General features: G+C 37.6%; 1 protein-coding gene across 4 annotated transcripts in view; it reads left to right on the top strand.

Moving 5' to 3' along the window:
• LOC120531142 (centrosome-associated protein CEP250-like) overlaps positions 1–17,437 on the top strand; it is a 328,524-nt gene that overhangs the window by 192,108 nt on the left and 118,979 nt on the right. For all 4 annotated transcript variants that reach the window (XM_039756280.1, XM_039756279.1, XM_039756281.1 and 1 more), the window contains one exon: positions 8,293–8,484. In XM_039756280.1, the coding sequence (XP_039612214.1) occupies positions 8,293–8,484 (192 nt within the window). The remainder of the gene's footprint in view (positions 1–8,292; positions 8,485–17,437) is intronic.

Genomic DNA, 17,437 nt, shown 5'->3' with positions numbered 1-17,437 from the left:
CTCTGCTACTTTCTTCGCTTCGGATTTATTTCTGTGGGAAAGATATGAGATAATCTGTCCTCTTAAGAAGGCCTTAAGAGTTTCCCAGAGTGTTCCTGCAGAGATCTCAGGGGATGTATTTGTCTCTAGAAAGAATTCAATTTGTTTGGATATAAATTCAGTACAATTCTCGTCAGCTAATAGAAGCGGATTGAGACGCCATCTGCGGGGTGAGTGTATGGGGCTTAGTAATTTCAGCTCCAAGATCATCGGAGCATGGTCTGAAATAACAATAGCATCGTATTTACAAGATTTAATCTTAGGCAAGAAGTTATTATCTATAAAGAAGTAATCAATCCTTGAGTAGCAATGATGTACTGGTGAGTAGAAAGAATATGTTCTTGAATTTGGGTTTAAAAACCTCCAGGGATCTGATAAGTTGTGATCAGTTATAAACTTTGTAATTATCTTTGCGGTGTTAGTTGCCGTTCCCCCTGTGGAGGAAGTCTTATCTAAAAGTGGATTTAGAACACAATTAAAGTCCCCAGCCATTATAAGTTTATGAGTGTTCAGATTGGGAATGGATGCAAATAAATTTTGTATAAATTCCTTATCATCAACATTAGGTGCATAAACATTTATCAAAATCATTTTACAGTTAGATAAGTCTCCCATGACCATCACATATCTCCCTTCAGGATCCAATACTACATCTGATGCTACAAATGGTACTGTTCTATGTATGAGAATTCCCACCCCTCTAGTTTTCTTTGTAAAACTAGAATGGAACATTTGGCCAGTCCAGTCTTTTGCAGCGGAACTGATCCTTACTTAGTAAGTGGGTTTCCTGTAAAAATACTATTTTAGCATTTAGACCTGTTAGGTGAGAAAGTACTTTCTTTCTCTTTAATTCGTGATTCAGGCCTTTAACATTCCAGCTTACGGTTAACTGTCCCATCATGGAGACACTGATTCTGAGTTTTGGTGTCATATTATAGTCTTAACTGGAAGTGAAATAGTTTAGGTCTTAATTTCCTATTCCCCCAAGAGTTGTTGCCATGCAGCTTATTATTACGTTGATAGTTGTAATTATAAAGATTGAGATGATAGATTAGATATAGATCAAGCCTGCTCTCTTTCTCTTCCCCTTAACCCCCACCCTCCCTTTTTGCCTCCCCAGGTGAGGCTAAAACCCACTTCATGCAGTCCCAGTCCTCTGACATACCCAGAGACAGAGCACGCCCAAAGCACATCAAGCCCCCATGCAGTGGCGCTTTAAGGTTAAAAGATAGAGATATCTGTTACCAATATAGTCTTTAAAAGAGGAAAAAGAAAGAAAAGAATTTTGCACTTAATATATATATATATATACATATACACATATACATATATATATATATACATACATACATACATATAATCTTCATCAATTTTAGTGCATTAAGATGATATCCCCAGATAATAAACCCAGGTGATGGTGTTAAAGATGTGTCCAAAACAAGCATAACAAGTCTTAATGCAGTAATAGCAATAACAGCAAACCAAGGGTATGATATTGAACAGTCTCATTTAGGGTACACATGAAATAATTAGAAAAGAAAAAAAAAAGAGGAGGAAAACGTAATTAAGCACAATAAAACACAAACATTTAGCCCTAGTAATACTAAGTAATGATAAGTAATAAGTAAGTAATAATAATATAAGAATATGAGAATATATGCTGATAAAAACCCGTATTTTAAAACAAATAGATCAGACAGTAGATTATTAATCCTAGCTTTATCATTTACCGCCATGACTCACAATTATGTATCAGAATAGTCCGGGATCAGCTTTCTTAACTCATTTTCTGCCTCCTCCTTGCTAGCGAAAACATAGAAATGCCCTGCCATTCCACTTTCAGTTTTGCGGATACAGGAGGCCGTATTTGACATTGGCTTGCCGTAGCAGCTGTTTAATATTATAGAAGGCGGCGTTTGATAGCTGTTGCTGGAGAGAAGTCAGGGAAGACGCAAATTGGCAATCTTCATATATAATATCTTCCTTTTTTTCCTGAGGAGTTCCATCACCTCTAACTTAAATGATAATCGTTCAAAACGGACTATAAAAGATCTTGGTCGGGTCTGACGGTGTTTGATCAGCGTGACGCTGTAAGCCGCTGCTATCTCAGATTCTGCTTTAAAGTCGCCCCGATTATTTTAGAAAAAGTTCAGTTGCGAATTTCACGGGTTTAAACTTTCGATTCTCCGGCAAGCCTTCAATTCTGACATTATACCTTCTATTCCCATCTTCTAAAGCAGCCAGTCTGTCTCCAAGTTTTTCTCCGAGTTTTTTACATTCAACTGACATTTACTGCTCTTTCCTCGGCACTGGCAGCTAGATGTTCGGCTATTTCGATCCGATTCGTGAATGTCTCACTAAGATGCTCCAATCGATCAGCAAGCGTGCTCAGTTTAGCGAGTTTTTCTCAATGCGCTCTTCAATTTTACCCAGCACCTGTCGAAGTTCAAGCTGTACCTCTTGACGGCCTTTCATTTGCCTGTTGGATTTCCTGTCGCAGACATTCATTGGCCTGTTTCATCTCCTGTTTCAGTCTCTCATGTGCCTTTGCCGTTGCTTTCTCATTAGCCTTCTCGCTTTTCTTTATATCTTGCCTGAGGTCAGCGAGCAACACTTTCAGTTCAGATAGCTCAAATGTGCCTTCTTGTACCGTAGATGAAGCAGCAGACTCTGCTGAAGCCGGTGTCCCCGCTGCTCCAGTCCCGCGTGATTGCGTAACTGAAGCCGCGGACCTCCCGGCCTTTTCCAGTTTCAGGTAATCCTCTCCAATCGGCGAGCTATCCACATCTGCACTCACGATCGCACCTTCGCTCCCCTTTTCGCTCTCAGCAGGCGACGATGTAGCGGACCGTGGTCCCGAGGAGTCTGTACTTTCGCCCATCTGATCCAGGTCTGTCTCTGAGAGGCCGTATCTCGAACTAGGGCTTGCTGATCGCAGCTTGGATGTAGCTTTAGTCTTCGATTCTTTCGGACCCCCCTTCTTGTTGGCCATGTTTATATGTGTTTACATATACTGTAGCGGTCCCTCTCGGGTTGAATAAATACAGGATATCTCAGAATAATAAGCAAATAATATGAAAAATAGCACCACTGCTAGCGGAGCTCCACTTCAGACGTCCATCTCTCGCATCGGACGAGACCAATCAATGTTTGACAAATTTCTAACGTTCTTATCACATTACCATGTTTCTTAAGATTTTGTGTTTTTTTTTTCACTGCTCGCCAATTAATGCAAATTTCCACAATGTGGCTTTGATCCTCTACATAGCCTTGTATTCCACAATGATACCACACAGCTGCACATGAATGTTGCACCAGGATAAGAAATGGCAAATAAGTTTACCAGCTGCCTTTGTGACATTGGCATTTGGATAAGTGCCCGCTTTTCAAATAAATTTTAATAACAATACAGGACAGTGTGGCGGCACAGTGGCGCAGTGGGTAGTGCTGCTGCCTCGCAGTTAGGAGGCCTGGGTTCGCTTCCCAGGGCCTCCCTGCAAGAAGTTTGCATGTTCTGCCCGTGTATGTGTGGGTTTCCTCCGGGTACTCCGGTTTCCTTTCACAGTCCAAAGACATGCAGGTTAGGTGCATTGGCGATCCTAAATAGTGTGTGCTTGATGTGTGTGTGTGTGTGTTCAAATCTTCCTGGTTATTCTTTTTAATGCATGTTGTGCTTTTTAAAGTCCAACATATTTATTTTACAGTCCTACAGTTGCAAGGTATGGTTTATGAAGCCGTTTGGACTTATTTGGATTTCTGAGTTAGACATTCATCAAAATATGATTTGATCTTCAACTAAAGACACAATAATAGCCTGTCTGCTTAAACTAAATTAAACTATCAAAACAAACAATTACGCTCGTTGTTGTTAGTGCATATATTGTTAAAACATTAACAGTCTAGTTTATGAAAAGTTTGCAGACCTCTAGCCTAATGGCTTCTCCAAAAGCTAATTTGAGTCAGTTGTCCCAATCCATGACGTGAGATGGGTGGTGCCCTATAAAACGGTACAGAAAGTGTGGTTTCTGATAGAGTCTGCGCTTCTCAAGAATGATCACTTAATGTGAACCCAATCAAAAGAAATATCAGATGACCTTAGAAGAATTAGTGATGTATAAAGCAGGAAAAGAGCTTTATAAAAGGAAACACAAGCAGAAGTTTTGGGGTTGTAGCAGAGAATTTCATTAATGTGGAAATGATAGAAAGTGAAGATAAAGATCAAAAGTATTTTCAGACTTCAGATGAGGGCTTGATCTCTTCCAGGGTGTTTATAGAGTTAAAGGCTACAAGTGAAGGGATGGAGAGAGGAGTAGTGGTCATGTTACTACTCAGGATCCCAGGCGTCAATGTCTGAGCTGAGGAGAAAAGAGACAGACCAATGGGATACATTTTGAACCCAACCTGTCTTTACCCTATGCTGGTCATTGAAAAGAACGATCAATCAATCAATCAATCAATCAACATTTATTTATATAGCACATATTCATACAAAAAAATGTAGCTCAAAGTGCTTTACAAAATGAATAGAGAAATAGAAGACACAATAAAAAATAAACATAAGTCAACATTAATTAACATAGAATAAGTAAGGTCCGATGGCCAGGGTGGACAGAAAAAACAAAAAAACTCCAAAGGCTGGAGAAAAAAATAAAATCTGTAGGGGTTCCAGACCACGAGACCGCCCAGTCCCCTCTGGGCAATCTACCTAACATAAGTCAAACAGTCCTCTTTGTATTTAGGGTTTTCATGGAAGGACCTGATGATGATGGTCACGTAGACTTCTGGCTTTCAGTCCATCAATGTTGGTGCATCATGATGCTTTGAGTAGGTGGTGGTGGCGCAGGCCGCCACCACAAAGAAACCGGAAAAAGAAACAGAAGAGAAATTTGGGGTCAGTATGGATTTTGGAGCCACTGTGAATAGTTATTATGAATAATTGAACATACAGAGTATCAGGATTAAGTTAAAGTGAAGTTACAAAAAGGCCATGTTAAAGTAATATGTTTTCAGCAGTGTTTTAAAGTGCTCTACTGTATTTGCCTGGCGAATTCCTATTGGCAGGCTATTCCAGATTTTCGGTGCATAACAGCAGAAGGCCGCCTCACCACTTCGATCACCACGATCTACCATTGCTCCTGACTGTAGGTATTTTATTCTGTTTTATTCTACCCTTGGACTTTCACTCTCTGCACTATTTGATCATGACTTTGGCTACTTTCCCACCTCCATGGCTTTCCATAGAAACTACCCTTGCTTCCCTGCCATCTCTTTAGGATATCCTATTTGCATCCCTAAAGTCTAAACTATCCAAACTTCCCTTGGGACCTGCCTTGTCTTTTACCATCAAAATCCTGCACTGTGTTGAAAAGCTACTCCCATATTCCATAGCTCTACTTTCTTAGTAGGTGGCTGAACCTGTGTATTTCCTTCTAGGCAGCATATGGACATCATTGTGCTGGAGGATCTGTTAGATGCCATAGATAATGCAGTGCTACCATACATAGAGCAATGAATTCAAAACTGTCTCAAGAAATTTCACAGGAAAAAACATTAAGGTGGCCTCACATCATCTGAAGTTTATTAGAAGTTAGGCGATACAAAAAATACAGTGACTTAGTACACAGGAGTAAATCTGCAACAGAAGACAATTCATGTTCAAGAATGGCCAAGTCAGTGTCCAGACTTCAATGCAATTGAGATGTTATGATAAGAACTGAAGGGAGTTGTTTATGCAAGGTGTCCAGAAAATATCAATGACCTGAAACAGGTTTGTATGGAGGAATGATAATGTCATTGCTCATAACTGCTTATAATCTCTGATAAATAGCAACAAGAAACATTTGTTGGAGGGGATTGATGTTAAACTACGTTCTTTCATTTTTTGAATAGAAGAGTTGACTTAACTTTCCAACCTGAACTGTGAATGTTACAGTTTGTGGGATATCTGTTTAAATAGGCAGTATTTGTCTATTAATGTGATTTAGTTGAAGATCAAACCAGAGTTTTATTAGTAATTAATGCAGATTTACAGGTAATTTCAGACCTTTTGTTTGATAATGTATTTATTTAACATCATCAGAGTACTTTTTTTTCTCTACATGTGAAGTGCCGAAGTCCTGTCTCATAACCTCTTCACCTTCCATCAGGATTCCTCTTACACAACCCTTCTTCTCTATAACTTCTTTTGTTTCAAATTAATTCTGTGTTTACATAGTTTTTTATTTTGTGATGTCGGGTTCTTTCGATATGATTCTTACTTATTTGTCTTCTACTTATCTCTCTATTATAAACAAAATACTGTGGAATGAATGACTAGGAGACAATACGTGATCTTCACGTTAAGATCACGAAAGACAAATAAAAGAACCGCAAGACGAAAGAGAAAATCAGTAGTGTAAAGGGAAGCAGCACACACTGATACAGGTGTCTCAGTGCGTATAAAGGACAATATGTTACAAATGAAACGTTGACGAATAAAAGATGACATTAGTGCCCAAAAAAGGAAATCATCAGGATCAGATGTAATTGAAAAAATAGCAGGACAAAGTGAGGTCACAAATAAAAGGAAAAGAGCAGAAAAAGTCTTTTTGCATTTGCAACATTCAATGCACAAAATGTAGATTTACACAATAATGGAACATATGCAATGAGAAGCTGTGGACCAGCAACAGTTAAAGCAACGACAAGTTTAATTTCTAAGAAAACACAATTTGGTCAGGTGTATATTTATGATCATAGAGAAGTGATCACAATGCGAGCAGCAGAGACACAAAGTAGCAAAATGGACAGAGTCTGTACAGACTTTAAAAAGATCGAAGGGCAGCGCGACAGCAGCTATGACAAAACGAGCAGCGTTATACGTCCTGCAAGAAAGAATTTAACCACGCCCGAGGCCGGAAATAAAGGACAATTATTGTTTTTGCAACATCACGTGAGACCAGGCAGTGAGCCATCATTTAAAACAAGTCCACAGACATCTAACCTAGCAGTTGTTGGATTGCTTGTAGCAGACAAGCATCATGTGCTTCCAGCTGTTAAAACAACGACATGCGGCAAGCAGAAGGGGCAGCTCACAAGCAGCAAAAAGACCGCAAATAATCCAAAGGCATATCCTTGGCGTGCATTCAGCCGTCCCCTTCACAACACGAGCACCATTATATGTCTGGCAAGAAAGAGATGTAACCACGCACGGGGCCGGAAATAAAGGACAAGTATTGTTTTTACAAAAGTTTTTAAAATAAAAGTGAAAATAATGCATATGTAACAATTCCCAAGAAAACAGCAATCTCTTTAAATTGTATATTGCCTGCCTAAGGTAAAGTCATCCCTGATGCAGGGTCGCAGGAATCGTGGGAAAGAGGGGTCCTTTCATTGGATTAGCACTATTTCAGATGTGGAATGGCAAAATGGGGAAGACAGCTTGATGAATGAGGTCTCCAAGACTTAAAACAAATCCAAATAAATGATGTGATATCATCTAATGTGAAATTCTATTCCGTACTTCTAGAATTTTTATTTTTATACTGTATTGAGGATTTATTCTGTTCTATGTATTGTACTGTATTGTATTGACCCCATTCTTTTTGACACCCACTTCACACCCAGCCTACCTGGAAAGGGGTCTCTCTTTGAACTGCCTTTCCCAAGGTTTCTTCGAATTTTTTTCCCCCCCAAGGGATTTTTTTGGGAATTTTTTCTGGTCTTCTTAGAGGGTCAAGGCTGGGGGGCTGTCAAGAGGCAGGGCCTGTTAAAGCCCATTGTGGCACTTCTTGTGTGATTTTGGGCTATACAAAAAATAAATTGTATATCCGGTAAACCAAACATGGGGGTGAGCGAGCAAAGCGAGCGGAGGCAGAGCCCCCTAGTTTTAATAATTATATTCTAAAATAAGGATTGGTTGATTGGGGTCTGTCTAACATTAACTGAAATTCAGTGTGAACAGTGCAGTGTCCTATTTCTGATTTTGGAAGAAAATTAATTTTTCATGCTAATGAATTTTTTTCATAATTTCTTGGTTAGCAATGAACACACTTTTCTATTATATCAGTATGGCTTTAATATGGTTATTTTGAATATGATGAGTTACTTAATAAAGCTTTAAGAGGTTATTGTTAAATGTTTATGCTAGTCTTTGACAACTTAGATTTATTATAACATGCTTAAACTTCATCCAGTTTAGGTAACAGGATTGTACATTTATACTTTCTGAAATATTCCTTCCTTTGTACTTTGTTTTGCTACACTCCTCCATAGTATTGATGTTCAAACCACAAGTGAAAATTCATTCTACTACCTGCCAAGTCCAGATTCAGCATCCAGTGAGGCAACCGTCCCTCTTTATTCCCATCCAGTAGTCAAGACTGAGTTCCAAAACATTACTCCAGAAACCTGGGACAATCCTGAAGTGGTCTCTCCTGAACAGTCTAATCAGTCCTTCAGCAAAAGGTAAATACATTATAAAGGTGTTAACCAATCTAGTAGAAACTGTCTTTGTACAGCCTCCAAATTCAGTTCTTAAAAATCAATACTGATTATTTTTTACATAGAAATTAACAGATGAATAACAAATAAAAATTAGAAAATGTCTAGAGTATACTAATTCTTTTTTAAAATGAAAATGTGTGTATTATTCTAACCATGTAAAAGGAGAAAAGTAGTTTTTTGGTGTTGGAAAGTTTGTCAGTAGTAAATATTACTGTGACACAGCATCTCCTTGTTTATTTCAAACATTTCAATCTGTAACAACCGTTGTATTGAGAATATTGCACAGTTTCAGTTAAGAATGATAAAAACTGAAAATACTAATAGTCTAGTAAGACATTCATTTGATTTTTTTGTATTCATTTCTATTTTTTGCCCTCTGTTTATGCAGAACATCCATTAATCCTTGTTGTGGAATAAACATGAGAGGATGAGCAGATTAATATGCTGTTTTTAGACAGAACAAAACCACTTGTAAAACAAATGTGGAGAGCAAAGGACAAATATGTACTCTTGATAAAAGCAGCTCTTTAAAAGCACAGTAGCAAAGCATAGAGGAAGGGTGCAAGGCTGTATTCATAATAAGGATTCTATTTGAAACTTCAATACAAGTAAATATAATACAAGTAAAACAGGTATCTGAAAGACAAGTACAGAATGACATTGCCTATGGACTAAAAGTAGAAACTGCAAAGAATATTTAAAATTAAGAATACTTAAAATGAAAACAATACCATAATGCATCTCTTTCTTCACATAACTTCTAGGCCTTTCCATTTGCTCTTACATATAGTTGCTTTTAAGCTTAACTTGTACTATATAACACATAAAATAATACATTACTCCACATCTTCCAAGGAAACATTGCATTGAGAGGGGTCTATTTTTAGTAATGTTTTTCTTGTTGGTTTTGTTAGTATTTGCTGGTTATCGTTCATCTAGGGCCTCATGTATAAACGGTGCGTACGCACAGAAATGTTGCGTAAGAACTTTTCCACGTTCAAATCGAGATGTATAAAACCTAAACTTGGCATAAAGCCACACACTTTTCCACGGTACTTCATACCTTCTCTGCTCAGTTTTACAGACTGGCTGCACCCAGCATCAAAGCAGTGCTACTGTTCCTGTGTGGTTACTCTTTATTTTTCTGACGCGGCTTTATAAGTACACTGAAACTAACCGCATATTGTTTTAGTGTAATGCATCTGATTGTAATTAACTTGTAACAATATAATGATCCAGGGAATAGCCATAGTATTCCAAATACCATAACTGCTTTATCGTTGTTACTCTCATTGCACCTTCTTCTTTTTCTTCTTTCAGCTGCTCCCTTTAAGGGTTGCCACAGCGGATCATCTTTTTCCACATTACTCTCATTGCACCACTCTGAGTATTTATGCCACTGTATCTGAGTGGGGAATCACAGCAGCAGATGATCAGAAAGAGAATTATCAGGTATGCAGCATCAAGCCCACGCTGCCAAAGCCACAGCAAAACGTTTCAAAGCCTTTCCTGTACGGACCTCGCGGTTCAGAAACAGTTTCATCCCAAGAACTATAAACGGACTCAATCAATTGCTCCTTGTAGAACTGTTTGTACTTATAAGTACAATTACCTCACTGTAAACTTGCACTACAGTTATAATATTGCACAGCCTGCGCCACTTTATAAAGTGCATATTTACATATGATGAAGATATCATTTGTAAGATGAAATGCAGCAAAATGTTTATTATATTATACAGATAAAACTTTAACTTCATTTAAATAATCGGTATTGTTAATAACTAAACATGTGAGGACACGGTGCCGCAGCGCTAACAAGTTCACATATTGTTCCTGTCTCGCGCTGTATATTTGCTGAGACTGGCGCGACACTGGAAGGATAGATGGATAGAGTAATTGAACACGTACTATGAAGATATTTCAATGTTCCTTAAAAGTTTTGAAGAATCGTTGTTGTAAGCTTACAGATGGCTTAACATCTGTTACAGAGCTGATTGTGTGGCGATTGGGTATTTAGGGAAAGAAAAGTAAGGACAGGAATTGGAGGTTAGTAAGTTTGAAAGAGACAGGACTGCTACAATAAAGTACTTCATCGAAGGTCGCACATGGCGCAGCAACATCTTGTATGAGACATGAACAATCACTGCGCCATCATGTTCTTAATAACATGCTTTCATTCCAATCATCATGAAAATGATATCACGTGTACATCTCAGTATTTTAATTATTCAAAGAGCTGTAATATCACGATTGTAATGAATTCTGTGTCCTATCGGAGAAAGAGAAAGCCTATTTAAGAAGCACGTAGTGATTCACACACAGAGCACATAGAAGATCAAATACAAAACAAAGAATTTAATGTGCTACTATAGCTACGATGGGATTTGAGAAAGTAGTAAGTTTAATGAATTTAAGATGAAGTTTATGATGTCCTACTTTAATGACAAAATAAACTAAAATGATTAAAGTGGATATTTCGAGATCGAAGGTAATATTTCGTGGTTTTTTCCTACTCTGTGCCTTTTTTTCACACTATACCCTAATAATCTTCCATATGACACTCAGACGTTGGGCCATGTCTCGCCTTTTCATGGCGACTTTGATATCTGACAACTTCTTTTTTATGTCGTGCACTGTGCGACATTGTGAACTTGAGCTTGTTTCTCCCGACACGCTATGTCACTCGATCAACTTCCTTTTCTTTTTTATTCCACTGTATAAACCAACAAATAGTATGTTTTTCTTTGCCTCCACTTGGTATTCACTGAAATTCTTTTATTTTCCCTCTTGCTTTTCCCATTGCCTTTTCACAGAAAATGGAGCTTAAGGTCTATTTATATTAATTTGCATATTCAAAGAGGCGTAATTCTGGGAGGAGACGAGGCGGGACAGAAGCGTCTTGGCGTGCGTCGCGTTAGTTTTCCGCGATGACCAGGATTTATGTAGCAGAAGAATGCATCTGGAATTTTCTGTGCGTAAGCACATTTCACCTTTTGTGCTTACGTCATGTTATAGTGCGAATTCTACGCACGGCGTTATGCATGAGGCCCCTGGTCTGAAAGATGAACAAAAGGAAAGGAGAGGCACTTTACAGTCTAATACAAATCCTGCTTTTTGGGTTGTGGCAGTAGCTTGGATCTTAATGTCTTTGGGCAGTGGAATTTATTGTAAAATTCAGGGGAGGGTCATCCCTTGTTGGATGTAACAAAAATGGTTAATGCCTTTGGGCTCTTTGGAAGTTGCCTTTTTATTTATTAGTAAAATTTGGAGAGATAAGCGAGGTAACAACCCTTCCATAGCCTTGCTTGCCTCCATGATGTGTTTTTTTGAAACATACTGCTTTCATGCTTCTGAACCGATTTTTTTTTGTTTGTCCATAATGTGAGAATCACTTTTAACTGGATTTACACTTTAGTTAGTTCTGAGCAATGTGTTTACAAGGAAAAAATGTTTTTTTAATGTATGAACAGTTGCATGATTTGATAGGAAATAGATATTGCAAAGCCTAAGATTTCCATATTTAATTTTCAAGAATTACATAGTTGTGTCTGCGGTGGGCTGGCGCCCTACCCGGGGTTTGTTTCCTGCCTTGCACCCTGTGTTGGCTGGGATTGGCTCCAGCAGACCCCTGTGACCTTGTATTGAGGATATTGTGGGTTGGATAATGGATGGATGGATGGACATAGTTGTGTGTGAATCTAGATCAATAGAAGCAAAATAATAACTTAAGATTACCAAGCCAATAAAGAAGAAAATAAGTCAAAGTCAGTTGCAAAGGTTGAGTGTCTTTATGTTTTATTGGGTCATTGTTGGCAAGTGTCAGGTTCCAGTTTTGATAATTTTAAGTACAGTTTGGTTTCTGAGTTCAGCCCATTCCTACATATATTTTTAAAGGAAGGATGAAAGTTATCAAACATTGACAGCTCTGTCTAAAAGTAGCTTTCCACTGTTGAAAAATATTAATAATATTAACCTCATTAGCATTGCATTTTATTACAAAAAATATGTAAACAGCATTTTTGGCATGAAAAATTACATTTTTCTTAAATCTCAAAAGTATAATGGTACAAATAATAATAGTAATGATGCATAAAAATAATGTGAAATGAATAATAATAACAAAAATAATAACAGTAATGATACTAATGATGCCAAAACCGTATATAATCTAAAAATGAGTCCTTTGTGTTGTTAATCTTAAAGCACGGTAAAAGACACAATCCAATGTCACAGTTGGGACAATAATAGCGTGTTTCTTTTCGGATTTTCTTTCCAGAAATGTCTGTTTTTGAACAGCACACTGCACAAGTACAAGTTGGATTCTGTTTTTTTCTGTTGGAGGTATATAATCAATAAAATGTCTACCAGTAAGATGTTTTGGATTGATCCATGATATACTGTGTCGACTGCATCTCTTTAGTGGTAGTTTGATTGGTCGATGTGTGGCAATGATTTTTGTTCTACAAGCTGGCATGTAAAGTTTGCATTAGGTTCAGTTTTGCCAACTTTTTGTCTGTATAACACGAATGCATTCCAAATGCACTGTTCCATCAGATAACAAAATATTTTTTGCAGTATTTCTTTTGTTGCCTTCGCATAACAGGATAGAAATTCAATTCTTGATCCACCCATCATTCTACTGTAGTTGACCACAGCACAAGGCTTTGTAACCTGCTTGTTGCCTTTTGCTTGTACAGTGACTATAGCTGCATTATGTACACTGCTAAGAAGACAATCTTGTTTTTCCATTTCAGTGCAGGCACTTTACCCTTTTGCCTAGCTACTAGTCCACCATGCTGTAATTCTGCTCTGCCATAGTCTTCAGGCATGCCACGGTGGTTGGGACACACTGTTCCATATGCGTCAGTCTTTCTTTGCAGCAAGATGTCAAATAGCTCTGGTGAAGTATAAACACTGTCCATGGTTACACAGTAAGCTTGATCCAGCAGAGCACCTATCAAAATCCACAATGATGATGTAGCAACACCATGCTTATTGTATTTTGGATCAAACATTGTCCCTTTCTCTGTGTACAGAACCAAACTCCAAATGTATTCCGTTTTAGATTTACAAAGCTCGTAAAAGTTTATGCCAAATCTTGCTGTTTTTGACGTGATGTACTGCATCCAAGACAGTCTTCCCTTATAAGTCATGAGACTTTCATTGATGTTGACATGATGGTCCGGAATGTAAATGGTCTGAAATATTGCTACAGTGGCCTGGTATATCTCTCAGATTTTCTTCAGTTTGGGTGCTGGATGGGTATTTTCATCAAAGTCTTCATTGTTAATAAAGTGCAGATATTTCAAATTAGTGAAAACCTACACTTAGACGTAATTTCTCCAAATAACAGCAGCATTGACACCACTTTTCTAGCCCAAGTGATTCTCGGTTCTAATGCTTATGCAAGACGCATCTGTACAGTTGCCTGAGCGACACTTGGGACTAATGCTTTTAACATGGTTTTCACAACCCGAGTAATGTTCAGGTCTAAAGCTAAGGAGGCTACTAATACTAAAATTAAATGTTAGATATGTGTATTTTATAATTATTAATTGTTTAAATCCTTTTATTCATTGTATATTATCCTGCCTTAGTCTACCAAGTTCTAAAGCTGTTCTAAAAATGTTTGAACAAAAAACAAGCTCACCAAAATTAAAAATCTTTTAATGTTGGCTCACCAGACCTGAGTGAGGAAGAGAGATAAGAGAGACACAGACATATTGTGCAGCTTTCTTGTGTGGGTTATGGAAGTGACATGGAGCCGTACCCTTGAAGACAAAGTGAGCATTCAAAGAATTTTACTTGGAACAATGTTAGCAGAGTATCACTGCAGAAACACCATGAGACAGATTGATGGGGTGTGGAGATTTGTGTTTGGCCACTTGTTGTCCTTTTAAGTCCCACTTGTAACCATTTTCTTCTTGCATACCACCTGACAGCTGTTTGTGTACCACACTGTCCTCATGTATAACTACATTGACATACGATAACTAAGTTTAAGTAACAACTGATGAACATTTTCAGTTACCTATATGTTTATTTGAAAACTATGCTAAATCAATCCTTAAAATTGGAATTTATGTTTTAATAATGTCATTTTTTCTATGGCCCTCAATTTGAAAACCATTGACTTAGATAGCAAGGCATTTTGATTAGTGAGTCTAAAAAATATGTTGAAAATGAATCACAGGCATCAACACTTTAATTTTGACAGCCCAACAGTACTGTGCAAAAGTCTTAGGCTCTATAGTAAGTCAGCAAAAAAAAAAACATTTTAAATAGTTATGTTTTCTAGATGAGTGTGCAAATAGAATGAATATATTTTAGAGTCCAGGATATTCTTTTAGCAAGAAATTAAACAATACATAAGATATTTGAATGTCCTTAAATGAAAGAAGCTAAAATTGTAAGAGATCAATTTCCAGTTAAAAACATGCAATCTTTGTAGGCAAATATAACAAACATGTGCTGTGACATATAATATATAGGTTCAACTGACGTGTCTAACTGAAACAGAATCCGCTGTGTAAAATAAGGTTTCAACATATGTTGTGATTTAACATATAATTCTTACACCTTGGCTAAAGTGAATATTGTTACAAGATACTAAAGTGGTCATCCTGTGGCATCATCAGATATCTTCCAAGCAGAATGTTTGTGTTAGACAGGTCGTTTCAGATGTGCTGTGCAAGCCCTTCTACAGAAGCACAAACAATTGTTTCATGTTGAAGACCAGTCAGTGTCAGAAACTGAGTACATCAAATGAAAAATACTTCCAAGTTTACTTCACTTTGAAACTGGAATATGTTTAGCACTGATACCAGCTCAGAACTGTCAGAAACCACTGGGAAACTGGTACACTCATCTACAGTTTGAAGAGGTTTTCAGGGAAGAGTAAAGTTCAAAATGACATTCCTCCAAGGTATGAATAAACCCAAGCATCACATCTGTGCAGAACAAGGATTGGGGTGCAGAAAAATGGCAAAATTGAAGCACAGTGCAGGTTCCTTGCAGGTTTGGGGTTTCACTTCCACAAATGAAGTTGGTGAAATGATCAAAATTGATGGCCGCTCACTGCTGAAAAGTATAGACAGATTCTTATTCCTCATGCATTACTTTCAGGGAGGTAGCTAATAGGTCCCAGCTTCATTCTGCAGCATGACAATGGCCCTAAACACTTGGACAAGGTCATACAAAACTCCCTGCAGTGAAATGAGGAACAGGGAATGTTGCAATAGATGGTATGTCCCTAAAAGAATCCTTAATCTGAAAATCATTGAGCTAGTTTGGGATTACTTGTAGAGACTAAACAAGTAAGACAGCCAAAGTCTGTAATGGAACTGTGGCCATATCTCCAAGATGGCTGGAACAACCTACCAAATGAGTACCTTCAGAAATTGATTGCAGTGTCCTAAAAACAATTGCTGCTCTTTTTAAGGCCAAGAGTGGTCATACCAAATATTGATTTGAATCAATTTTGTTTCTGTTTGCTGCACTTTCTAGGAGGTATATTGAATAATAAAAACTACCATTTGTGACATTTCTGAATTCATTCTTTCTTTACTGCAAGTTCCTAAGACATTTGCATAGCACTGTGTATATGTAATATGCAAGGGAATGCCTACATATTTGTGAAAGGCTTCAACACTATAATACTGTAAATACAAATCTAGTGTCTCATGCAATTGTTTGCCTCTCAAGGAAGTGTTTAAATTTAGGGTGAATTCATGTCCTGTATATATTTAATTAAATCTCCCATTTACATCACCATTTTGGTTGAAAACTAGAGCTACTCTGTAAAATGCCATTGAATTTACTTACATGATCATTTGAAATATATTCAGTATTTAATGACAGTCAATCTATTACTGACAGACTTATTGGTTTAATCATGAATAATTCATTTATTTTTTTTTTTTATTCTGCCTGTTTACATGTACATTTACATTTATTTGCTTAGCAAACACTTTTATGTAAAGCAGCTTACAAAGGAGATCAACATAATCAAGTAACATCAGTCTATGGACTGTTTTGGATGAGGGCAGCAGGACAGATTACAAAAGTTGATCACTACAAGTGAAGTGCAATAAAGCTAGCATAACAAATACATAATCAAATAACTCTATGACAGATATCCACAGAGCAAAAAACATTCATTAACAATTTGATAGATATTCATAGAACAGTAGCATTTTCAGTCACTTCTTAAATACATTGAGGGAGCTGGCAGTTCTGAACAAGTCAAGTCAGTTTTATTCACATTTAAAGAGTACATTTAAAACAACAGACAAGAATGCTGTACAGCTTCCATAAATAACACATATATAGACAGGCGGCGCAGTGGTAGCACTGCTGCCTCGCAGTTAGGAGACCTGGGTTTGCCTCCCAGGTCCTTCCTGCGTGGAGTTTGCATGTTCTCCCCATGTCTGCTTGTGTTTCCTCCGGGTGCTCCGGTTTCCTCCCTCAGTCCAAAGACAGGTTAGGTGCATTGGCAGTCCTAAATTGTCCCTAGTGTGTGCTTGGTGTGTGGGTGTGTGTGTGCTCTGCAGTGGGCTGGCTTCCTGCCCTGGGTTTGTTCTGCCTTGCACCCTGTGTTGGCTGGGATTGGCTCCAGCAGACCCCCATTACCCTGTGTTTGGATATAGCGGGTTGGAAAATGACTGACTGACTGACATATATAGATACAGTAAATAAATGCACCATAATTAATTTAATAAATAGTATAGTTATAAAACAAATCTCAGTCCAAATTACTATGCAAAAAATGAATGCCATGCTAATAACAAACAAAGGGTACAAAGATATAAGACTGGCACTTGACAATCAAAGAATTTAACAAGTAAATGACTTTAAATACCTAGGTATTTGGATAAATTAAAATCTAAAGAATGACGTGGACGTCAAGGCAG

This window comes from Polypterus senegalus, chromosome 6 (assembly GCF_016835505.1).
Source record: "Polypterus senegalus isolate Bchr_013 chromosome 6, ASM1683550v1, whole genome shotgun sequence".
Taxonomy (NCBI): Eukaryota; Metazoa; Chordata; class Cladistia; order Polypteriformes; family Polypteridae; genus Polypterus; species Polypterus senegalus.
The sequence above is the reverse complement of the archived record's forward strand: the minus strand, read 5'-3'. Positions and strand labels throughout refer to the sequence as shown.